General features: G+C 35.0%; 1 protein-coding gene across 1 annotated transcript in view; it reads left to right on the top strand.

The window, feature by feature from the left end:
- Nucleotides 1-25,198, top strand: part of KCNH8 (potassium voltage-gated channel subfamily H member 8) — a 185,671-nt gene that overhangs the window by 78,526 nt on the left and 81,947 nt on the right. Inside the window, exons 4-5 of the mRNA XM_061996509.1 lie at nucleotides 9,305-9,432; nucleotides 11,858-12,098. Of these exons, the coding sequence (XP_061852493.1) occupies nucleotides 9,305-9,432; nucleotides 11,858-12,098 (369 nt within the window). The remainder of the gene's footprint in view (nucleotides 1-9,304; nucleotides 9,433-11,857; nucleotides 12,099-25,198) is intronic.

The following is a 25,198-nucleotide window of genomic DNA, read 5'->3' as shown; positions in this document are numbered from 1 at the left end:
TCCTAAATTGTATCATCTGCAAGCTTCCTAGGAGTGCCTGTTTACCATTATTAGTGAAGAAGTTAAAGAGTTTACCATAGCACTAATGCCCCAGTCATGATGCTATTGCATAGCATTGAGCTGAACTTCATACTATATTACCCTCAGAGCCCAGCAGTTCACTCAATTGTCAGTCCACCTCCTCACTTCCTCTCTTGTTTGTTGGTCATCATCTTCTCCCTGTATTGTTCCTAGTTTGAAGGCTTCCTTGACAGATTGGCCTGCCCATTGACAAGACACTTATATTTTAGTAATAATGTGAAATAAAAGGTGGACTGTACCATTTACCACCACGGATTGAACTAAGCATTGGCATTTAACTGGCTAACTTTTTCTGGCTTCATATTAGTCTTTAAGTCTATACAAATTTCAAAAAAACAGATTTGTTTTGATTATGTATCATTTGTCAGAGGAAAGAATTGTTCTTTTCAGTGTACTAGAAGTGAAATACCATGTGCCAAACATTTTGCATTCCAGATCCTTATGTAAAAATCTTGTCTGTTGGGGGCAGGAATGGACTCTTCTAAGAAATTCTGCAATGTATGCTTTGATTTAGTCTGCTTAATTACCGTCTGAGCTAATTTGTGATTTTTCAAGCTATAGCAGTGAATGTTCAGGGCACAACTTTTTTCTTTTTTTTAAAAAAAAAAAAAAACACGCTCATCAAACCTGTCAGGAGGCTGTATATTGAGAGGGGAATGTACAGTCACCTAGATGTACACTATTTAAGGAAGATAAAATTGTTTCATGAGGCACCATGCAGTTCTATCAGATGAGGACATGTGATAGAAGCACAGTTTTACCCCAGTTTTCTCACCGCCATAGATCATACTGGGGAAAGCTTTTTACCATGTATTAAATATGAGTGACAGTTCCATTCCAGCAACTCTCAGAGAGGCTGTTCTCAGAGTATGTTCTGGAGATGAAGGGAAAGTGTCCTTTGTATTGTATACATGGAGCCAAGATAAGAAAAAGAAAAAGTGAGCCCTGATTCTTGAGCAAATGCAGAGGATATCCTGGAAGAGTGAGAGTGAATTAGTAACTAAACAGTTAATTAGCATACCAGTTCCTAGATAAACCTCTAGATTTTCATTAGAAACCAAGATATCAAATTGGACGAGTGTTTGTTGTGGTTTTGTTTTGGTTTTAATTTTGATGTTTTTCTATTTGTTAGACTAGGTTGACGACAGACTTAGTGGAAACTATCTTCAGATTTTCCTTTTAGAGTTTGCTAGCCCAACCATGTAAGACTGATAACAGAAAGCATGGAAGAAACAGAGAATATGTTTAGTATATGAGCTGCTAATTAGAAGACCTCTTCAGACCTGTGTGTACAGCTGGTATTTTTTTGAGGTTTTTTTGCAGGGTAGAAGAAGGATTTTTTGAAAAAAAAAATATTCTTTGCAGTATTACAGTTTTGCTTTTGTTCAGAACAAGAAATGAGCATATCACTTTGCCATGAGCTAACATTCGCTGTGGGAAACATAACCTGCTCCAGGTAAGAAAAGTCAGGTGAAAGAATAAATGATGACCAAGTTGTTTATTCAATACTGCATTTTGTTCTATAAGAACTATGTATGACCACTCACTTCATCTGAATCATAGAGTCATAGAACCATTTTGGTTGGAAAAGACCTTCAAGATGATCCACTCCAATAACTAACCTCACACTGCCAAGCCCATCACTAAACCATGTCCCTCAGCAGCTCACTTACACGACTTTTCAATATCTTCAGGGATGGGGACTCCACCATCTCCTTGGGCAGCCCATTCCAGTGATTAATGACTTTGTCAGTGAAAAAGTTCTTCCTAATGTCCAATCTAAACATTCCCTAGCTCAAGACCATTTCTTGTTGTCCTATCATTCATTACTTGGGAGAAAAGACTGACCTCTACCTCACTACAACTACCTTTCAGCTAAATGTAGAGCATGATCATGTCTCCTCTCAGACTCATCTTCTCTGTGTCGAATAACCACAACTCCCTCAGCCGCTTTTCCAGATCCTTCATCAACTCTGTTGCCCATCTCTGGACATGCTCCAGCACTTCAATATCTTCCTAGTAGTGAGGGGCCCAGAACTGAACACAGTGCTCAATAGTCATATTTCAGTTCACCTTCAGAGTTCTGATGAATCTCAGACTATTAAAAATAGTTGAAGAAAAATGTATCTACTCGGATTTTTTTTTTTTATTCTGAATTTTATGAGATAGGTCCAAATACTGGCATCAGATAATGAAGATTTATTTATTTAGGAATATACACCTATCAACCACCCAAATGGAGTGGAGAAAAACCATTTCTTCTGGTCTTTGTGTATCTTTTCCTCCTTATCCTTTCTTTTCTTAATTATGGAAGAATCATCAGCTAAAAATGTAAAGAATTTCTTATTTCATAAGCACACCACTGTTTAAAGGACTTTCTGATTCATGAAACATTAGTTTTAATGCATATTATTACTTCTTTTCTCTGCCTGTCTGAAGTTGAATTTCCTCTGAAGGTACAATATTAAAATGACGAAAATCATAAAATTGTCCCTTTCAAAAGGATTCTGTAATAAAGTTTACAATTTTCCAATTGATATGTCTGTTAAGTACACCTTTTTATTGAATCAGTTGATCAGTTAAAAGAATCAAAAAGCAACTAGAGGCTAGGCTAAATCTGTCATACCACTAGCTAACAGTTCTGTGAATATTTCATTGTTGACAGAAGGAATGCAACCAACAGACCTCCTGCAGCCTTTTGCCTATGGTAGTATTTTTATTCTGTCATTAATACCAAAGTAAGCTTCTATCAATTTTCTGTTTATTGACAACTGCTGGTGTGCTGTATCTTAGGGAATAATATCTGAAAGTTAGCTAAAGGTTTTTAAAAGCCTAGAAAAAGTCATAGCAGCCTTCTCTACAATCTGTTTCTGAAGGGGTTTTTGTGTTCATTCATAATCCTTTTATATTGTATTGCCCCAATTGTCTCTTTCAGTATTTCCTTAGATTTGCTTGGTTTGTTGGTTTTTTTTTTTTTAAAAGATTGCCTATGAAATATAATTTTTCTTAATGGTACTGGATATGATTAAATACTATTGTATTTCCTGTAGATATCATCATATTTATTTTAAAGAATGTTGGCTATTCATGGATCCCTATGTAAAGATCATGCTTTCTGCTGTGGTTTTCCTTATGATACAAGTGATGAGGGTTTCTTAAGACTTTTTTTAAAAGGGTAAAAAGTTTGATTGCATTTCTTAAAAGAAGCCTTTCATAGGACAGGTGTGTGAGATTAATAAATTATGGAGAAAATGTAATAAATTATTTGTTGAACCCAGCATCACAAAAAGAACTGTTCACTACTTATAAGACATCATGGGTAACAACATCTCACTGTGCATTTGGACTGAGTGGCTGGATTATGGCACCCCAGAGAAATACACAGCAAAGGTAGTAGGGAGATTTATTTCTCTGTCTGATTTCAGAATGCAGTAGTCAGAGAGGTTATTCAGGTATGTGAATATGCTTCTCCCTCTGGACTTTGAGGAGGGAAGGGTCCAACCAGCAGTAGTTTGAACTCACAGTGTTAGCTCAGTTGCTATGCATTTTCAGTGCTCCAGTGTGTGAATGTAGCAGCATCATGGATCACTTCAAGTCTGCCTATACCTGGATACTTAGCAATGAAGAAACTCCATTTATCTTGTTCTGCTTATTTTGTTGTTCAAAAGGAAACATAGTTCATATATCCAGGTTTTTATTTCTCTGGCAAATGTCCTTAGGTGAGAACTGGCATTGTCTGCTGCTTCATCTCATGATTGACTTTAGCTTTGTAAACAAGTAAATAAAAATGTCCTTAAGTACCTTGCCAACTTATCCAGTCTTCTAATTTTAGTAGAATAAAAATTCTATCTATTCATTCTTCATACTTATTCCTGGACCTCAAAAGAATAAGCCATCTCATTATTTTATGCAAATGTATTTATAAAAAATAAACACTATGCCATTAAATAAATATCACAAAAAAAATCTAGACACTAGTCATTGCAGGATTGACTGCAAATTTGAAGCCATCTGATTGTAGTTCACTGCTATTCTTCATAATTCTTCCTTGAATGTTTTAAGATAGTCAAATCTATATTAGCTCTCCAATTTTTGCCCATATGGACAGTCAGGTTTTTTTGTGTCATGACTTGAGATAGTCATATTTATAATGGTTGAAGAGGAGACTCTGTGTATCTGAGTCAATCTTTCCCTGAGCCTAACAGCCCCACCTGGTAAGCAAACAGGACAACAGTGGTAATCTAGAACTTGAGGCTGGAATATAACCTTGAAGATGGAGGTAATATGATTGTGAAGATGTAAAAAAGCAGTGAAGAGTTGTGGTCTGGTCCCTATAGTTGAACTCTGTTCTTTCAGTGACTACTGTACTCAAAGGAGTGGAATAAAAAAAAAAAAAGAAAAAGAAAAAAGCAGAAATACTGTGGGGTTTTAGTCAAACTAACTGTTGTGAATAAATTGTTTCCAGGAATAAACTCTCAGACTACTTCACTGCTCTAACTCATTCACATAGTGACACTATATTGTATAATGTGTTTTGGGACAAATTTGAGAGGTGCTTGTTGTTTTTATTTGTTCTCTAAGTTTATAACTGCTTGTTTAAAAACAGATAAGTCTTGTTGATTTTCCTGTGTAATATGAATGAAATGCTAGATATGGGTTTTTTTCTTTGCATCCAGGCACATTTGTACAGAAAACTTTCTGTGATAACGAGCTATGATCAGATAGGAGATGGTTTCATACAAGAACATGTTGGGCTTTTAATCATAATGAAGAGAAATCTAGGTAGTGGGTTTAATTAATGCACGCTCTGTTGTGATAGTGCATAACCTGAGGGAAAAAAAATGAAGGTAGCTGTTTTAAAGGAATAGAAATTGATACTTTGAAAAATGAGGAAAAATACCAAAGTTGAGACCTTTTTTTGTCAACAACGTACAACAGTTCTGAACAGAAGCTTACTTCAGTGTTTGGAAAGAGATGCAATTCATGGTCTCATTCCACAGTTTGTCTGCTAAGGAATGAGCATAATGCTCTGAGTCATGCCAAATTTACTCATGTAGACAGCTTGAGTCTACTATACAAGAAGATTATGATTGTTCTGCTTTTATGTGGATTTACTTTCCAAGGAAGCTGCTATACCTGAGCAATTTTAGCCATGTATGGGGCTGGAGACCTAGGATAAGAGCAAGTTGGTATTAAGGTATAACCTACTTGTCCCTGTGGAAGAGTTCCTAAGCCATGACCCAGTTCCTGTCACCCTCTCAGATGTCCTAAGAAGGAAGATCCCTGAGAGCTGGCAGGCTGCAGTGGGATACCTTTACTGTGTGTTGAGCATCTCTTCTTCAGGTCTGGCTTTGGCTGAGGAAGGACTTACAATATCTGTTACCACCTGAGCTTTGGACTAGATGATCTCTAGAGGTCCTTTCCAGCCCCTACCATTCTGTGATTCTGTGATTAGTCTTATCTTCCATTTGATGATTACAAATTTTCTTTAGCTTTCAAGGATTTAAATGTGTCATACTTTACCTAGGGAGTAAGAACGTTATAAACCATAAAACATTCTGGACTATGCTATGTTCTGAATACTCTGATGTGCTTTGAAAGACAGCGGACAGATTTGGTTTTGATTTGATAAGTAAAGCTGAGTTAATAGTTCGTTCACATTGCTAGGGCAGCATATAACTAGTAGAGCTTGTCAGAAGGTGACACGATTTGGTTTTCTGATTTATACTTAAGAAGTAGTTTTTTACTTTTTTTGTGAATGAACAAGTGAATCATTATGCCTTCACTTTAAACAGAAGGTTGATGTTTTTTGTTCTTATAAAAAGGCAAACAGAAAAGTTAACACTCCCAAAGGCATTTGTGTCAGTGCCTTTTTTACTGCAACCTTCCCTTATAAGATTGTAAGAAGTCTTAGGCTGTTAGACTAATGTTAAGATTTTCAAAGAGGTATTGTTGCTAGTTTCTTTTCTAAGAAAAAATTTCTAAGATTGTCACATATGATGGTTGTCATGTTATACTTAATCTCATTTGAAAGAAAAAACAACACCTAAAGACAGGAAGAACAGTTAAAAAATTCATTACCACTTTTCTGAACAAAGAAAAGAAGAGTTCAGACTAAATTGTAAAGCATCCTTTTTAAGAGCTATTTGGGGGGGAATGAGTGGTGGGATTATTATCACATAGGAAGGGATGTGCAGAAGTGCCAGGAAATAAAGCTCAAAGTCTGGTATTTTTTAAGAACAATGATATATCGCTATGTTTGAGAGATGATAAATCCTTTTTATTTTCAGCAGAGTGAAAATAAAACAGCTGCTTATGGCTGAATTTACTTTCATATCTTTTTGCTAAATTTGTTCATGGAAAGGTAAAAGCAAAGCAAGTCTGTCAGGTACCTAAATTTTGTTTTAAAACCAGAAAGAAACAAATGGGAGTTTATAAAAAAAATAGTCTGCCTCTTTCAGAATAGTGATCTGTCAACTTTATATGATAGGAAAAGAATGAAAGTTGCAGACAATAATCACACACATAGAAAGGCAAATCTGGTGAACAAAGTAGTTCACTAAGGATTAGAATTGCCTCTTCTTGCACTAGGAAGATCAGAAAGCATGAGAATTTACAAATATCTTTTACTGTCTTATAAAATATTGACACATGCTCCTGTGATGTCTGATGGCATTTTATTTGCAATGGTAACTCTTATTTTTTCACTACTAATAACAATAAAAGATCTTTACCATTTTAACACCTTCCTTTGTTATCTGTCCTTTGCTTTCTCTGGGAGCTGAGTGACTTCCAATATTTTAACATGGAGGTAGCATTAATCTGTGCAAATAGTGGAATCAGCTTTGATGGAAGTCACCTTTTATGCAAATATGTAGTTAGTATGATTCTAAGTCCTATATCAAGTCCTACAGCCTAAGCAAAACATTATCAAGCCACTGGCACATAGAATTTAAAATCTTATCAGGAGCTTGTTTAAATTTAAAGAGTGCACAGAAAATGAAAAAATCAGTGTCAAAAAACATAGGAAAACCGAAACAACTGTAACTGAATATGTGTCTCCACAATAATTATTGCTGTCGCATAATGAAATGGAGTTACAGACAGCTCTCGGTTCAGTGCTCAGCATGTAAGAAAAAGGCAAATCTGAAGTTAGAAGTTAGTAAGAACTGAAGGCATTATACTATTGTATCAGACAATTGTGTATCCATGTCTTAAAGGTTACATGTTATTCAGTGAAAAGGAGCTACTAAAATGATATCTTTAAAAAGACATGGGATATCTAGGAGGGGTAAAGAGAGGCCTTCAAGGTTGACCAAAGACAGAACACTCCACTTCCACCCAGGAAGAGCCTTGTCTTGCTAGGGATGCTGAAAAGTACTTGAGGAAACTCCACCTGAAGGCGCTGTGTCAGCTTTCTGCAACACAGTTCAACGTGGGCCTTACAAGACTGCACATCACCTGGGCTGTTACTTTTGCCACCTGTCAGGATGAACTGCCTTGTGCTTTGTAGGCTAAAGACATGGAGAGGTAGTTGATATGAGATATTGTGAGGATGAAGCTTTAGATAAGCAATTCTGAAAGCACTGTTCCCCAGAAATTTGGGAAAGGCATTTGCTCACTTTCTCAGCCTGCCTCAGAGCAGATCTGAACCACAGTTTATTGACTACTTTGAGAGGCAGTAAACTGAATTTCATCATCAAACATACCAGTTGAGAAAAGGAAGAAAGAGAAGTCTATAGTTTCAAGGAGAATTTCAAAGTTATGTGACAAAAACAGACTACTACTACAGCTGTCCAATACTACAGTAGAGACCTCATTCAATAGACTTGAATTCATTTTTGCTCAGCAAAATAGATAAGCACTTCTCTCTCATGCAGAATTTTAAAACATTTAAAATATTTTTTGGATTTCAAATGGTTTTATCACTGAGAAATTAATTTTTAAAAAGATACATTCATTTTCTGACATAATCCCTTTTATTTTGCCTGCCTTTGCTTAGCTAACACCTGTATATATTGCAGCTCTTTTAACCACCTGCAGGTACCCAAGTTGGAGATGGTGAAGTATGGGGCCTCTCCATCTACCTTCTCCAGTTTTTTATTAGATATTTGGTTTTGCAGTGCAATGTTTTCCCCTTTTTTTTTTCCTCTCCCTTCTCCTTACTTGAGATGTAAAAACTGCTCAACTGGAAAGAGATTTTGCATAAATTCCATGACAAATTCTCCACGGAGAAGTGTGGACGATTTATCTTTTCTAGATTCTTGCTTTTCTAGGCAGGTTTCATGATGTAGCTGTTTTCTTTGTTAATTTCTGGTTCTGCTAATTAGTTTGGGAGGGGAGGGTTCCCTTAATTTGTATGTATTGAATTGACTTTAATTAAACTTATTTGACAGACAGCTTCTTCCTTTATTCCCATAATTCTTTTTTTCTTCATCCTGACACATCACAAAATGTCTGCTTTCATTTACTCTGGCATCAACTGACTGTAATTCCATAAGAGCTGCCAAAGTTATTTGGAATTTCCTATTATATAAGCAAGAACAAAATTTGACCCTATGATTGACAATTAAAGACATCTGAATGGAAGGAAAAAACACAAACCTTTCCAATACAGAACTCAGTCTTTACTCTTCATGGATCCCATGTCACCAAGGAATGTGGCAAGAGATTATGCTAGTGACCATGTGATGGGAAAACAAATCTAAATGCGTGAATATAAGAACTGGATACTACTGATTAGTGAGCTTGCAAATGACATATTCTGACATAAAGGAAACCTAGTACAAGGTATATTCTTTGTTTTTAAAAAGTACGCAACACAAACAATTTTCTTCCCTTTCCTTCAAATAAAAGAGAGTACGAACACCTTAAGGATGTTTTAAGTGGTTACACCTATCCATGCTTGACTGTGGTAAGTAATCACTATTTCATTTACTGAAACAATAAAGAGTACATTTTTCTTCTCTAATAAAAATTATATTGTAATTAATTGCTTTAGGTTGCATGAAGGTGTTTGACAAAACTTTACAGGGATTTTTTTATTTGCCCTTCAGAAGAGAGATTTTGTTTTCTCAAAAAATTAAGCAAAACCAAGAAAAGGTAGGTATAATCTTTGCACCTAGCTCTATTCCTAATGAACTGTAAAATGTCAGTATTTCAGCTCTCAAAAGTTAAAGTAGTGTTTCCTGATGCTTAATGGACTTTCATTTCTGTTTGGCAGAAAAATGGAAAGGAAGGGGAAGAGCTGGGTCACATTTTGAATCAGCACGAAGACGGAGTAGAGCTGTCCTTTATCATATCTCTGGACATCTACAAAGGAGAGAGAAGAACAAATTAAAAATTAATAACGTAAGTGTAATTCTTCTTCTTTTAAAAAATAACATACTCTTAGTATTACCTTTTTTAAAAAAAACAAAAAAAAACCCAAAAAAAGGTCTGTAAAAGGTCAGTGAGTATCTGAGAAATGTCCTAGACATAATTTTATGGTAACAAAAGAAGTACAGTTCACTTAAGTTCGGTTCTGCCTACTGTGGTATCTGGTACATTTAGTATAGTAAGACAATGCATTTAGCCATACTGTAAATAGACATTTATTTAACCCAATGAAAGCCACATTATGGAATTTCTCAGACTTTAATTTTAGGTTCCAATTTCCCTTACCATCCCAATTATTTCATTGCAATAATTACTGTTTTCCAAAAATATAATGATGAAACTCAAGGTATTGCCCTAGCTGAAAATTTCTGTGCTGTGTAAGCTCCAGAAGGTCACACTTCATTTAGGTAACCTTTCATGTATACATCTCCAACTTTGTACTGAGTAAATTCATCTTTTAATTTCCTAATTTAAGTTTCTTTTTTTAATTTACTTCTGTGTTCCCCATTCACCCTGTGAATGTTACAAAAATAAATCAAACAATTGACAAAGCCAAAAATATAGCTGCAGAAAGAATTTTCTAAATATATGGTTTCAGGAGAAAAGTCAATGGAGAGTCAAACAAGAGATGAACATGAAATTGGTAACTACATATAAAAATTTGCTAAAATATAATGAGAGCCTGTTCTAACAGTGAGAGTCTACAGTTATTAGAAGCAGAGGTGACAAAAAGAAACCTTTCTTAACAGTAGTTTCTTATTTGTATGTCATGAACATAAAAGGCACTAAAATCTTTGACAGTGACACAAGACGTCCTTTCATTCTTAGATCATGAACACTATGAAAAGCTAACCTGCCACTGGGCATGTTCCTTTTATTGGTTACCAAAACTAATTAGCAGATAGATACTCCTAGGTATTATTACATTAGAAATGAAAAGCAGAAAAAACTTGGTATAGATTAAGGACATGAAAATGCACTGCTGATATATGCCTCACGGGACACTTCCATTGAACGTAAATGTCAAATACAAAAAATGTTAAATATTAAAAAAAGGTTTAAAAGTTAAAATTGTTTAAAGATGTTAAATGTTGTAGAAGTGGAGAAAAAATCTGCAAAATATGACCTGGTCTTCCAGTGATATTTTCAGAGCACATTAATATTTTTGGAGAATGTGACTTTCCTATACTATCAAAATCCACATGCACATAATATTTTACTGATTTGAGACATTTGTTGTCAAACTAATTTACTACCTGTAGTGCACAGATTTTTAGAGCTCTGAGTTTGAAGTTGTAAGAGGAACATTTTCTTATCTGTGATTAATGGACAGGCAACAGTGAGAATTCAGCTCCTAAGATTCATGAATAGAAAGCAAGGACATCAGTATTTTGAAGAAACACATAAAGAGAAATGCTGTAAAAGCCAAGGAAAATGTAATTAAGTCTGTGGTCACACAGTTATTGTATTTTTATAGTTATAGCAGATAACTTCAAAATTAGAAGTAATTTTAGCTTTCTAATTACAAAGTATTGTACACACAACATTTTCTGAGGCTATTCTTTACTGGTATAACGTTAACCTGCAGCATAATAACAGTGACCAAGAATTGTGTTAGTAAATAATACAAGACAGTTCACGTGCCACATGTAGCTTTTCAGGAGGATAGGTGTGTTTGTTAAAACACTGAAAGATGAAAGCTAAGAACTACTTAGACCTGACTTCCTTGTCGAAAAGAACCTTACTGATTAGATGACAAAGACTAGAGACACAAGGCAAAGTTAGGCATAGCCTAACAGAAGGTAATTCTAGAGCTGTGATATGGTGGATCTACTTAAGTATTTTGGTTTGGATCAGGAATGCAATTGTAAAGAATATAAATTTTTTTGCCTTCTAATTGTTCATAGCAGTCTCAGGCATATGAACTAGATTCCCTCAGGTGAAACAAAACCAGAAGTGCTGTACATGAATACGTATAGGAAAGATGTTTTGTTTTCAGTATCTATTCTTTTCATTCCAATTTGCAGTACTACATCCTCATGTATACAAAGCTTTACCCTATCTGTCCAGTAGAAAAACATTGCTCTTCAATCAGAATTCACCTACAGAGGACAAAATAGCTGGCCAGATTCAGTCTTCTCTTCATTTTATTTAATCTGTTCCTTATTAATCTTTTTCCTGTCCCAACATTCACAAAAGTTATTCCATCAACAGAATCATGTCTAAATAAAAACAAGGACTGCATTAGAAAAAAAAAAAAAGTAGCTCTTGCCTGCATATGAATGTGTCATACTTTATGCTTTTAAAAGAAAACCTCTAATGGCTGCATTTGAGGAAAAACATCTGTATGATCAAATTATTGTTGTGTCTTATTCATTTTTTTTCCTCTCTTTTTCAGAATGTTTTTGTAGACAAACCAGCATTTCCAGAGTACAAAGTTTCAGATGCAAAAAAATCCAAATTCATATTGTTGCATTTTAGCACTTTTAAAGCTGGCTGGGACTGGCTTATTTTATTGGCAACGTTTTATGTTGCTGTGACTGTACCTTACAATGTTTGCTTTATTGGCCATGATGAGCTGTCTACAACTCGAAGCACAACTGTCAGTGACATTGCAGTGGAAATTCTTTTTATCATTGGTAAGATATGTTCTGGCTTTGTTTGGGATCTCTTTTTTTGACATTTAAGTTTTTTTCATAGCATGTATAATATGGAAAAAGAAATAATTGCTATCATGATTTTAGAGAAAATCCATTTTAGCTGTTTAGTTTTAGGTTTTACATTAATTCAGGTAGCTCCGTTGTTACTCAAAAGAGATCTTTGAGCTGAAGGAAAGTTGAAAACCATTGTTTTACCCTGTGGATGTCTAAAACCTTTCCAATATAGGGACGTGCCCTGAAATTGCTATAGTGTTGTTCATAATATACTTTTTTTTTTTTTTACCAATTTTCACAAACACTTAAAAGACCCATGGACCACAAGTTGAAAAATCAGTAGATTTTTTAAAGTAATGACATGAGATTACAACTGTTACTGAAATAATGCAAATGTACAATATCAATATGCTATACTGACAACTGGGATAGAATTTAAGACGTTGCAGTGTGTAACCTGGTCCAGTTTCTAAACTTTTTATTTCAGTGAGCCCTTTAATTCTTATACCTTTAAAGAATTTAAAAGAAGGCAAAGAAATATATCTCATAGTAGTCTTGTAGCAAAGCAATTTAATTTTTGTATTATCTTTATTCAGATTCTTTGTGAATATAGAAAAGTATTTCTGACTATTCACACAGATATTATCCCAAGTTCTCGTTGATATAATACCACTCAGTGCTGTCACACTGACCATGTGTTGATAATACACCAGTGGAGAAGCTATTAGTTTAAATAGCTGAGTATGTCCTGAATATGGAAAGGCTTAGGATGGGTTCTAAGAGAGAAAGAAAATAAAATCCTTAGATTTGCTACTTCTTTTCTACCTAACTTTTCTTAATCTTTTTTTTTTCCCGGAAAAAATGTAGCTTGTCTCATGCATTTAAAAACACTGTTATCTTCCCTAGCAGAACTAAAGTGAAATTTTAAACACTAAACAACTCAGAATGCTTTTAGTTTAACAGAAGTTTTTCTTAAGAAAAGTTTGAAAAGTTTATTCTAATTCTCTGAAAGCCTTACTTTAGGAAGAATCAGATGTTACAATGGGTAAATATTTGTATTTCCACCTTTGACATTGATTTGTCATTAGGTTTAAGGTCTAATTTCCGCTTTCATGCTCACTATTAGATCTCGGTGGAATCTTTCATGCTAATCTGCAGTGCAGATTATTGAGGATTCATCTGGGTTTTTTTTGTGTACAAGTGTAAAGATATGACTGCAGTCAGTCAAAACTGACTTCATGTTCTATTTTGAAGAATATAAAATGAAATAATTCCATTTGATCTACCTGGACATCTTTATAAACAATAGATATTTTGTTAATAGTTGCATCCTGCACCCCACACCAGTGTAGATAATCGGTCTTTGTTATGAATATTAGAATATAAACACAATGTTTATTAGAATCTAAACACAAATCTAACTGATTTATGTGCTGTAGTACTCATTTAAAGCAAGAGAGACGGTGTACTGCTTAGTGCTACTTTTCTGTTTGAATCCTTTGCTGGAAATATGGATTCCTTATGTTAGTAAGTCAAAAGCAATGTTATCTCTATGATCAATAGTAACTGGATAAGAAAAATAAAAGAAGATTTTCTGGAGATTTTCATTCATATTTTTTGGCTAGACTTTTAGGCCTATCGCTCAAGAAATAAAACTGTGATTTTACTTAAATGCATTGCAAGAAAAGTGTTTAAAATACTAGAAAAGACTTCTTTGCATAGTTATGTTGCTGGTAATCACAAACAGTGTATTTTGGTGTACCAGTATGCTTCCCCTACAGTTTCAATAATGGTTTCATCTTCCCCAAAAACAATTATTTTGGAATTTATCATTTGGAAGTTATCACCTGTTTTTAAATTTGTGGTTCTGGAGAAAGATTTATGGAATGTTTTCAAGACATTCTCATACTGCATTTAAAGAAAATAAAGAAAATAGTGTGTTTATAGTCACCTCTCAGTGATCCCTCATCTGTTAAAATGTTGAATGAATATGTCTCAGAACATGTGTAACTATATTAAAAGTAATAAGATTATCAACATACATAATTTAAGCATAAGTTTCAGGGTATTGTTGCACTGTGCCTCTAACAAGCACATTTTTGATGGACAACCTATGTGCTTTGAGAAAGGTCAATGAGTAAAGTAAAATTCCTTTTATGGTGCTGCTTCAAAAAGTCAGTGTGGAGATCCTGAGATGAAACTTTCAGCTACATTACAGCTCTGTAATCACAGATTGAGGTATCTCAACCGTGTAATTGTGGATTGGAGAAATAGTGTATATCTACTTTGATTTTATTCAGATTTCTCAGAATATAGAATAATACTTTTCTGCACAAAACTTGCAGAAAGCCTCATTTAGACTTCACAAGGTCCTAATTTTTAACTGTGCTATCAAAGGGAGTGAAGATAGGACAATAAAAAGGGGAAATGTCGGTACATCTGTTCAAGGAATGTAATAAAGTAGAGACTAAGAGTTTCCTTTAAGCAGAAGAGTTTAAAAATAATCTAGTGGGTAAAAAAAGGTTTTAGACTTATTCATTTTGGGAATTAGCATACGCTTAAGCATGATAAAAATACATGTTTTCTTCACTTGGGGATGCTTATAACTAAGGGTATGGATCTGAATTAAATTATTTCTGAGGAAAGAGCACACCTAGCTAGAGGTTTAACTGCTGTAAATAGAAGATAAACAATAACCCAGTTTGTGACGTCTTTGGGGAAGAGATTGGAGAAGGGACATCATTAAGCTTCTCCAATTAAGTTAAAATTAATTTTCGTTTGATGTTTCCTATATATGCTAGTGCTTTAACAACTTGTGTTATACGATGTTTGAGTGTATTTTCAGATCTCTTTTCCTCAGAAATCTGTGCAAGCTTTCTCTAACATTCACTTTTAAATAAATCTTTGTCCTTCTCCTACAAACAATACTGTATAACTAGGTTTTTCAACGAGTTTGTGTATCTGAAAATCATGAAGAGTTGGAGAGAAAAGCTCATTAACCTTAATGTATTTAAGTGTAAACATTAAAATATGTTGCAAATCTGGTGAGTGATACTATCTGCTTTATTGCAGTGTTTATTTCAAAGTTGATGTCCCTAAATTTACATGGGAAGTAGTTGGTTCCTTCATTTGTAGATAGGTATGTCTGGTCAGCTAAAGTCTCAGTATTTCTGATAAGCAAAATGGATTGTGAGTACTTTTCAACAATATTTTTAAAGTTTTCTCTCTTTTGGAGGAAAAGCTGGGAGAATTTATCTGTAATTTCATTTCATTTTATTAGCAATATCCCTGATTGCAAAACTTTTAATCTTCCATAACTATCCATAACTATTCTTTCTGCAGCTGTTTCATTTTAGTTTTCAGATAGTGTTTCTGTTCTTTTATTTTTTTTTCTTTTCAAGACATTATTGAACACCTCAATTGGTGAAAGTAACATTACCAGAAGAATTATCAGTTCTTCATTGCTAAATGCCCAGAGTCACTCACAGGATCATTTGAGTAGGATGTCTTCAATGAGAATTGAGATCAATGCGATGGTTCAGAGAAAATATGTATAGGCTTTCAGGACAATTATTTCAGGACATTATTTGCTGGATAAGATAAAAGTATTTCATCTCCTAAGATGGTCATGAACAACTATAGAGACAAGACCTATGAAAAAAGGTGACCTTTAACTTTTAATTTTTGTTTTTATTTGTGGATCATCCATTTGCTAGTGAGAGAACACTGGTTACTAATTATAGCTATAAAATTATACTCTTTGTAAACACACTGGCAACAGTGATTTTAAGGGATTTTCTGCAATATATTACTTTGCCTACCTGTATAAAAAAACATATATCTTTCCCCCACTCTTTCCACACATTCACTCATCTGAAGACTTGATCAATTGCTTGCATTTCTAGAGAAAAAATTAATTATGGTTACTAAGATTGTTTCTCTTTATATGCCTATCTCTCTCTGATTAAATACCATTGAAGAAAGTATTATATCAGTGCCTACAGTTTTTAAAAGCAGGATGTTTAGAAGCCCTAAAACTGTGATTTCTGTTGCATGATACTGAGATTAAAGATACTTGTTGGATCATTAGTGTCTATCACACTTGTAAATTATTCAAAATTATTAAAAATCTTTCCAAAATGATCTTAAATCATATAACGCCTTTGAGTCTCAGATATTTAATATGTAGAGATTTAAAAATATGGTACAAACCCAGTAGAAATTCATATTATCAATCATGACTAAAACAGTCATTCAAGTGTGCATTGAAAATGATATATGTTAACCAGGATTAGTTGGAATCAGATTATATAGTATTAAATGCTGTAGATTTTATTAGTTTGCTTTAAATTAGAAGGTTTGGGATTTTTCTCACATTATCATGGCTATCATTTCATAGCTTTGCAAGTGAATAGGTCACGTAAAATTCCTGTGTTTAGTTTACATCACATCGAAAGACTTGTGAATTTTCAAAGAAAATGGCAGTGTTTTGAACCATGTTTTAGAAAGTGTGCTTTTGGACCTTAATATATTAAAATTCAGGTAGATACCAAGGGAATTTATCTTTTGGAATTTATATCTGAGCATCAAATGATCTTGTCTGTGGATGATTGTGAACAAAATTTGAAATTGGATAGAGTGACACTGTTGATACAGCTAACATTAGAAAGGGAAGGTGATAGTAAAATGTTAATCGACTATATATTGTCATGTGAATAAACAGTATAAAGTGTTTATGTTGAAAAGCAGTAATAAATTTTCTAAAGATTCTCACTTAAATTATGAAATTGAAGTTCTTTATTCTCATGTGAGCTTCTGGCAAATATAGTCCCTATTCCACTTATCAGCTGTCCTAAATTAATCTTTTCAGAAAGATTATTTTTCTTTCCTACTTCCTATTTCACAGTGAAACTTGTAACTTTGGAGTGACAGGCCTCTGAGCACTTAAGATTTTTGTTTGTTTGTTTGTTTAAGCTCTGGTGATATTGTAAAACAAACAAAAAAAAGAATATGACTTTACCATGTCAGCGTCTAAAAGAAAATCATTAAGCTAAGTATGGTAATAGACATTTTGAGATGATATGCTGAGTTCAGAAATCATGCTTGTATATGAATAAATTGTTCCTAGATTGATTAGGAACATCTAGGATTATAGTAGCAGTGGAGTAGAAAAAAAATGAGTTTTATATAGGGAAGATAAATTGTTCTTCAAGCAACATATTACTAATATTTCCTGGAATGTTTCCTAAAAGCTCTCTGTCCAGATTCTAATGCTGTTATCTATATATAATTAAATAATATTGTCTCAAATAATCAGATGGATCAAAGAGCCTGAACTTGGAGGAAAGTATTGCTATATAAAGACAGTCAATGTAAGGTAATATAAAGGAAGATGAGGGGAAAAAAAGAAAAGAAAAAACAGAAGAGACAGTCATACCATCTAGAAAAGGGAGGTGGTGTAGAAAACTGTCTGCTCTGAAAATCAATGGGATTAATATACCTATATTATCTAGGTCTCAAGCACAGGATTGAATTACTGTAGTCTAATAAAAAAAATCATGCATCACTCAGTTCCTTCATTATTGCTTATATGTATACTACTTGCCCTAAAGCTGTCAGATTTTTCAACTTTGTTTAGTTCACAGTAAAAGAGAGGTAAACTGAATTATATTACCTAGCATTTTCTGCAACCTAAAAGTGTGCCATGGGCAGTTATTGAATTATCTCATTAACACTAAATTGTTATTCTGCTGTCTAATGTCTAATGTCTAATCCCAGCAGGATTTATTCAAAAAAAAACAAAAAATCAAGCCTAGAGAGAAAAGAAAATGTGGGCATAGGAAAATCAACTACTTCAGGTAAAATAATCCTAATTGTGGCAAAGAGGTTCATCTGGCCACCAGATAAAATTTAACCTCTAAATTATAACTTTTTTCATTTTTTTTTTCCACAGGGATTAGAAATTGAGATTATGCAAAACATGTATTCTGCTTTCAAAACTGGAAATGGTATTATTCTGGAAAATATCTTAGGAATTAATAGGATAGCTTGGTGAATATTAGTTTATAACTTGCACTCTTTTTATACTGTTTAGGGTTGCAATTTGCATAATACACTAAGTGGAACCTCTGTTATTGTAATGCAGGGTTTTTTTCCCTTTGTTGAACACCAGTTTAAGTTGGTGTTTTCATACCATTCACTTGGTGTGTCTCTGTGTGAAGGTCATCATGATAGACACCTTGAAAAGGATGGCTTGGTAAGGATATGGTGTGTCCTACAGAGTTTTAATTCAAGAGAGGTCACCAAACAGTTCCAAAATCCTACAGACCTGCTTAAAGTTCCCAGCTCATTTATTCCCAATTATGAAATAAGTTGTCTTTTCATAGGAACCTAGCATTGCTAGGGCACGGATTTTCACACTGGAAGCATGTGAAAAAGAAAATTATCACAAATAGGTGAGTAAAAGCCGTTAGAACACTCAAATAAAATAAGGAAAGGAGTAAGTGTGAGCTTTTCAGCTAGATCACAGTACCGGTTTCAGAATTTAGAATGAAAATATCACAGTAGCATGTAGTCATGATAATAGCAAACTTAGAAGACATAAGGGTAATGTTGGTCAAAGCCTTCTGATGTTTGCTCTTGTAGATATTGTGTGGGAGTTTAATTGGAACAAAATATTAAAATAGGAAATGCAACTGCATATAGATAATACTTTTTAATGTAGACACTTTCATAGCTGAAAAAAAATGAGATCTGATTTTATACAAATTCACTATTTTTAATCTTTTAGTGCAACTTTGTATAAGTTTTAGAGATATCACATTTTTTAGAATTTATTTTAAAAAAACCCAACAATATAGGTACTGTGTGCCCATATCTTATCAGTTGTGCAAATAACTGAGAGAAGTTATTTCTTCTGAAATAACTGTGAGAAGTCATGCAGATTGAATGAGTTAGCCATGAGATTCAACCAGAAGATAGGACAGAGTCAAAGTTTAAGTTTGAGGTAGATTGTACCAATTGTTTTAATTAGATTTGTCAATCACTATCTGTTTTCTTTGCATGCATCTTAGGGATCCAGGGCTTCTAGTTTGCCTTATGTGGAGTTGGTAGGAGGAGGTGATCAGCCTGTGAGCTGGAGAGAAGGAACAGAACTGCGAAAGTAGAAAGGAATTGCATCAACAGGTACATGTGGTCAGAGGGTGTGCAGAGCAGAAGGTCTTGTTCACACACGATAACAGAGCAGTGTTGGAGGACCTGGGGTGAAAGCAGTAGGCATGTAAAAGATAAAGTAAGGGAACAGGGAGGTAAGAGACTTGCCCAGGAAGATTAATCAGAGCAGTAATGGAGTATGGAAATTAGAGATTAAATAACTGGGGGGGGGAAAAAAAAGCTCTATTTAAATCTGGTGGAGTATGGCAGGTAGCACACGGATGCATAGATGATTCAATTGCTTGTTCCAAGCATTTTGAAAGTTGAGACCTTGACTTCTCCCTATTGAGTACCATCAGACCAAGTTCACCTTTGTATTTGACAAAAGCTAAAGTACTTGATGCTTTGCAGACTGACATGGTTTGCTTCTAAAATCAGAGGCTCATCTATGCAGCAGCTAGTGAGTGCAAGCATGCAACGCAGCTCAGCAGTGGCTTAAAATACATAGGTATTTGTTTACAAAATAAGTGGAACTATGCTAAAACACAGTAAAAATCTGTAGGAAAAAAAAAAAGGCACCTTGTAGTTTATATGTGACTGTCATGATTTTGCCCAGCCAGCAATGAAGCACCACCACAGTCTCTTGCTCGGTGCCCCCATCCACCCCCACCCTTATTAGGACGGCAGAGGAAAAAGATAACTAAGGGTATTGTGGATTGGGAAAAGGGCAGGGAGGACTCACTGCCATCTGTGATTCCAGACAAAACAGACTCCAGTATTCGACTTAGAGAGGAAAGTAAGGAAAGTTTATTCTACTACCTACAAGAAACAGAACAGAACAAAAAGCAAAAACAGAGCAGGATGATGAGAAAATTACAACCAGCACTTTAAGATCTCCCTCCCCTATCCCTCCTTTCTTCCCAGGCCCAGCTCACTGCTCCTGATATCTCTACCTCCTACCTTCTCAATGGCTCAGGGGGGCAGGGAATGGGGGATGTGGTCAGTCTCTCACAGATGGGCTCTGCCTCTTCTGTCTTCTCAGATGAGGACGACTCCTGGCATTCTTCCCCTGCCCTGATACAGGGTCCCTCCCCCAGGACACAGTCCTTAACAAACTTCTCTGGTGTGGGTTCTTCCCAGTAGCTGTGGCTTCTGCAAATACGGGGTCCCTCACACAGGACATGGCCTCCTCTGGGCAGAGTCACTGCCGCTGATGCAGGATCTTTAACGAAGTGCGAACAAATCTCAGCTTCACCAGTCATCTCCACAGGATGCAGGGGAGTCTCTGTTCCAGCAAACCTCCTCCTCTCTTTCCTCACTGACCTTGGGTTCTGCATGGTTGTTTCTCTCACTCTTCCCACTCCTTGCGAGATCACCAATGGGAAATGAAGGAAAGATACAACAAAAAGGAATAGGAAGAACCCTCCTCTTCTGACTTCTTAAAAAGTGATCATGGAGACATGTAATTGGCTAGGCCTCAGAAGTGGGTCTTCAGCCTCTTCCCCGTTACCAGAAACAGCTTCATGTCAAACCATGACAATAACTTTAAGGCCTTTCTTAAAGTCGATAGTATAGTGTAGACTTTTTCTTCAGCTTTAATTCACTTGACTCTGACTTTTGCTGACTAATTTTAACTGAAGTTAACTTATCTAACTTGAAATAAAAAGCTGTTTTCCTAATGAAGATAAGAATGGAAAGTCTTCACCCATATCTTCCTCTACATAAATTATAAAAATGCTATCTTAGAGATATCTGTGCTGTGTTTCAAGAGAGATTGTGGTGAGTCAACCAGTTTGATATCCTGCTCTTCTGCTTTAGGTTTAAGTAACTTTTTAATCACATTTCTCATGTCAGAGACATTATTTACTTACGCTGTTTTGCTTTCCTGAGCATGTGGCATGATCTGTGTAGCTTGCAAGATAATTTTAAATGATGTATTTCTAGCTTACACAGAAAATATTTGCAATGAGGTAACTTGGGGGAGGAGGGGTAGGTTCTGCAGTAATCACACTTATTATTAACTATTTTTTCACTGTTTGTGTTATGAGAACTGCTGAAACAGAAAAGACATTGTAGTTCTTGCCCCAGTCTGAAACAAACGTATCAAACTGAGCTTTAAATGTGAGTTTTGCACAGGCTTAAGCTTGTTGTTAGAATATACTTAAAGATAACATGTTCAATCATATATCTTCTTGAAAGCTGTGGCCCACTAATTGTCCAAAGTTTTGAAGTCACATTATACATGCTTTAACAATCAACTCAGTAATTAGTTGTAGAATTCCAGGATGCCATTGACCTTCTTGGCCACGAGGGCACATTGCTAGCTCATGGTTAGTTTATTATCAGTCAGGACTCTCAGGTCTCTCTCTGCAGAGCTGCTCTTCAGCAGTTCAACAACCAGCCTGTACTGGTGCATGGGGTTATTCCTTCCCAGATGCAGGACTCTGCACTTGTCCTTGTTGAACCTCATGAGGTTCCTCTCTGCCCAACTCTACAGCCAGTTGAGATCCCGCTGAATGGCAGCACAGCCTTCTGGGGAATCAGCCAGTCCTCCCAGATAAATTTCCCTCTTCACTGGTTTAAAGCTGTAATCTATAAAATTGTTCCACTTCATGCAACAATTTTAGTAGGAAATTGTTAAAGCCCACCTCATCTCAAGGCATTTGAAACACAAGTTCAGCACTGAACCATTACTTTTGATGCTGTGGAGTTGTCTGCAATCTCCAAAGCTTTACAATATTGATGGTTGTGTTGAATTTCAAATTGTTCTTGATAAGCTAGTTTCATTGATGGGTAGAAGCTGGTGCACAGTAAGATTCACAGACAATTTCTAACTTATTGAATAATCCATAGATACTTTCAGAACAGATGAGCTTTTAGCCAGGGGGATTAGAGTAGAGGATCTCTAGAGGTCTCTTTCCAACCCCTACCATCCTAATATTGTATTTATTGTACAGGTTTTTTATCTTTAACTAGTCTTTGTTGCCTCAGTTTGCTTACTATTCTAATTATTCACTCTTAATGATAAGAAAAAAGAAAAGAAAACCCAAATCTTCCACTTTTTAAACAGCAATACCCAAAAGCCTGTGGAACATGTAATTCCTAAAACTAATATAAATCTCTCAGGAGAAATGATCATTTCTAAATTTGTGTTAATGATTTTGTTGTGCTTTTAGAAGTTTTTTGCCTCAAGAGTTTTGGTTTGGGTTGATTTATTTTCTTTTTCAGCTTTCTCAGTAAGCACATAAGCACAGCAGTTACGTTGTAAATAAGGTTACCCAGATGAAGAAACTGTTTACATCCAAGTATAGCTCAGAAAGCTGTCAAAAAAACACCCAGACAGATCATACTCACCTACTTCTCTCTGGATATTTATCTAATGAGTTGGATGCAGGAAGAGGCACTTCTTATTTCTTATTCAATTTTTCATCTATGCAAATGCTATCTGGGGCTGTTGTCCTAAATTGCTATGATAAGAGGACAGGAAGGGGTGCTATGCAAAAAAATCTCTAATCTTTTCAATTTTGAATGGTGAATTCCACATGCATATTTACAAGTCTTTGGTGTGCTGGATGGCTTAGGAGAATTTAAAGCAAATATTTCTCTTCTTTTCTGTTAAAGCTTTAGTAGTTTCACAAATGCTAATGTACAATAAGTAAATCCCTTTTTCTAACTTTGGTAACTACATTGGAGGTTTGTGAGACAAATGAGAATGAGAAGTTTCCAACTACTAGTGATGTAAATATACTGTCTTTCTTTCTGGCCTATATCAAGTAAATATTCATCAAGTAGCTTTCTAAGTGGCTGATGCTACCATACTGATCTCTGTGTAGTAACAAGCTGACTTTACTCTGCACTATGGAGCTGAACTGACCACTTTGCTCATTATAAACCATATGAAACCACGCTAATTTAATATTTAAAATGTGTTACTGAAAATATCAGGATATTTTTATGGCTTTAAGAATACAAGGCCATCTGATACTGCTTGGTGATCTAATGTAAAATTTTCATACCGCCAATTTTACCTACATATTCTGTTCAACCAGAGGATTTTCTTGAACAAAAACAGTAGTTCTTAAAAAGTGAACCAATTATGACCTGTAGGACCTCTGTCCATGGAACCAGATAGCCTCAGATATGTGCTTAGATCACTGTGTTAAGGCTTTGCACTCCATCTTGAAAAATCTGGAGGATCAACACTGTTTCAAAACTATGAGAACTCCCCAAAAGATTTTATTAATTTAAGAGACTCATCTCTAATGGGTAAAGCGAAGGGACTGGCAGAGATCAACTGATCAGAAATACCATAAATCCACTACTAGCAGTGTATAGGGTAACTAGTGTATGTCAAATGATCATACCAGACAGTCTGAATTTAAATTGCAGAAGATAGCATCAAATGATTCTACCAGCAAAACCTGGAAAATAATTATTTTCCAAACTCAGATTTTGCATGAGAATTGGGCTTTCAATCAAAATGCATCCTAAAGAAGTTTTTCCTGATACCTCAAAGGAATGATCCAATATGATCCTTTGTGCTGAGTCTCTCTCTGCCTCTTCCCTTTGCCCACAGTAATGTATCAGAGGGGGAAGAAAATTCCTTCCTCGTTTCTTCTGTTTAATGGCTGACAGGCCTGAAGATACAATCTTACTTTACCCAGCATTATTGTAGCCTGGCCAAAGAACATTTTTTCTCACTACAGCTATGAAATGAATGAAAAAACAATACATCAGTAATGCAAAGGATGAGCATAACAGGCAAACCTTCTTTTCTTCTTCCTAGCACATTGACATGTATATAATCATTTCATGTACATAGGTCACATGAATCCACATGTGTGCATTGTATGCTTGAACCTAACTTAGATATCTTTAATATGACATTGTATTGTACAGTATAAGAGTATTTAATATGAATCCAAATTATGCAATGTCACCACTTTATTTCCTAAGTCAAATTTAATTTCCAGAATTAATTTACCTAAAGTCAATATCTGCCCTGTGTAGGCTATTTTGCCTAAGTAGTCGGCCAGTAGATGAAAAGAAGCAAGAGGTAGTTTTCCTGTTACAATTCTGGAGCTGAGTAAACCGAGAAAGTAGAATTTATAACATCATGTAAACTGAGGTCCATGTAGGTTTTTTTCTTTATTTCCATTGTCTTGAGGTGTAGTTGCTAGAGTTATATGGCTGTAATTGTTCCTCAAAGACATGAACTGGTTTTTTTATTCACAGGTGTGATAGTTTTGCACAGCTTTGTTCAAAGCCTACACTGACACTTAGCTAATACAAATTTCTTTTGGTATCATTGTTTTCCAAGATAGTATCTCTCCTATAGAGATCTTTTTTTCCTTCTTGGATGTTAGATGTGTTTCACCTATCATGTGGAGACATTTGTGCTATTTTATGTTGGATCTGGATTGGCCACAGTCATCCATCTTGTTTGTAAAAAACTACTGTATCACTTTGAACTTAATCAGCGAAGATGAATCCTCTACAAACAGGTTTATTAAAAACCTATATTAACATTTACAAACTGAGGAGAAAGAAAGGTTAGCTTTTATTTTATATGCTTCATTCTGGTTGATTTAAACCCTCAAATTATTATGATACTGGTTGAAGTAACTTGAGCCCATCTAAGTATTCTACCTGATCTACTAGTTGATCGAATGTATCAGCTAGTTTCAACTAGTTCTAAACTATGAAAAAAGATATCATTTTCTTAGCAAAAGACTCTGTTGGTTTCATTCCCTCCATGAACCTGTGGCATTAGTTATACTTTAACATGTATTGTAATTACTAAACGTTTAACATATATGCCAGAATTATTTGCTCTTCTTTTGATTATCAAATCTGTTGTCTTCTGGATCATCACTTCTAGTGGTTCCCTCTTCCCCCAGTTATTGAAATTATCATGTCAAATTCACTTTATG

The sequence above is a fragment of the Colius striatus genome, chromosome 5 (assembly GCF_028858725.1).
Source record: "Colius striatus isolate bColStr4 chromosome 5, bColStr4.1.hap1, whole genome shotgun sequence".
NCBI classification, from domain to species: domain Eukaryota; kingdom Metazoa; phylum Chordata; class Aves; order Coliiformes; family Coliidae; genus Colius; species Colius striatus.
This window is presented reverse-complemented; position numbering and strand designations above follow the sequence as displayed.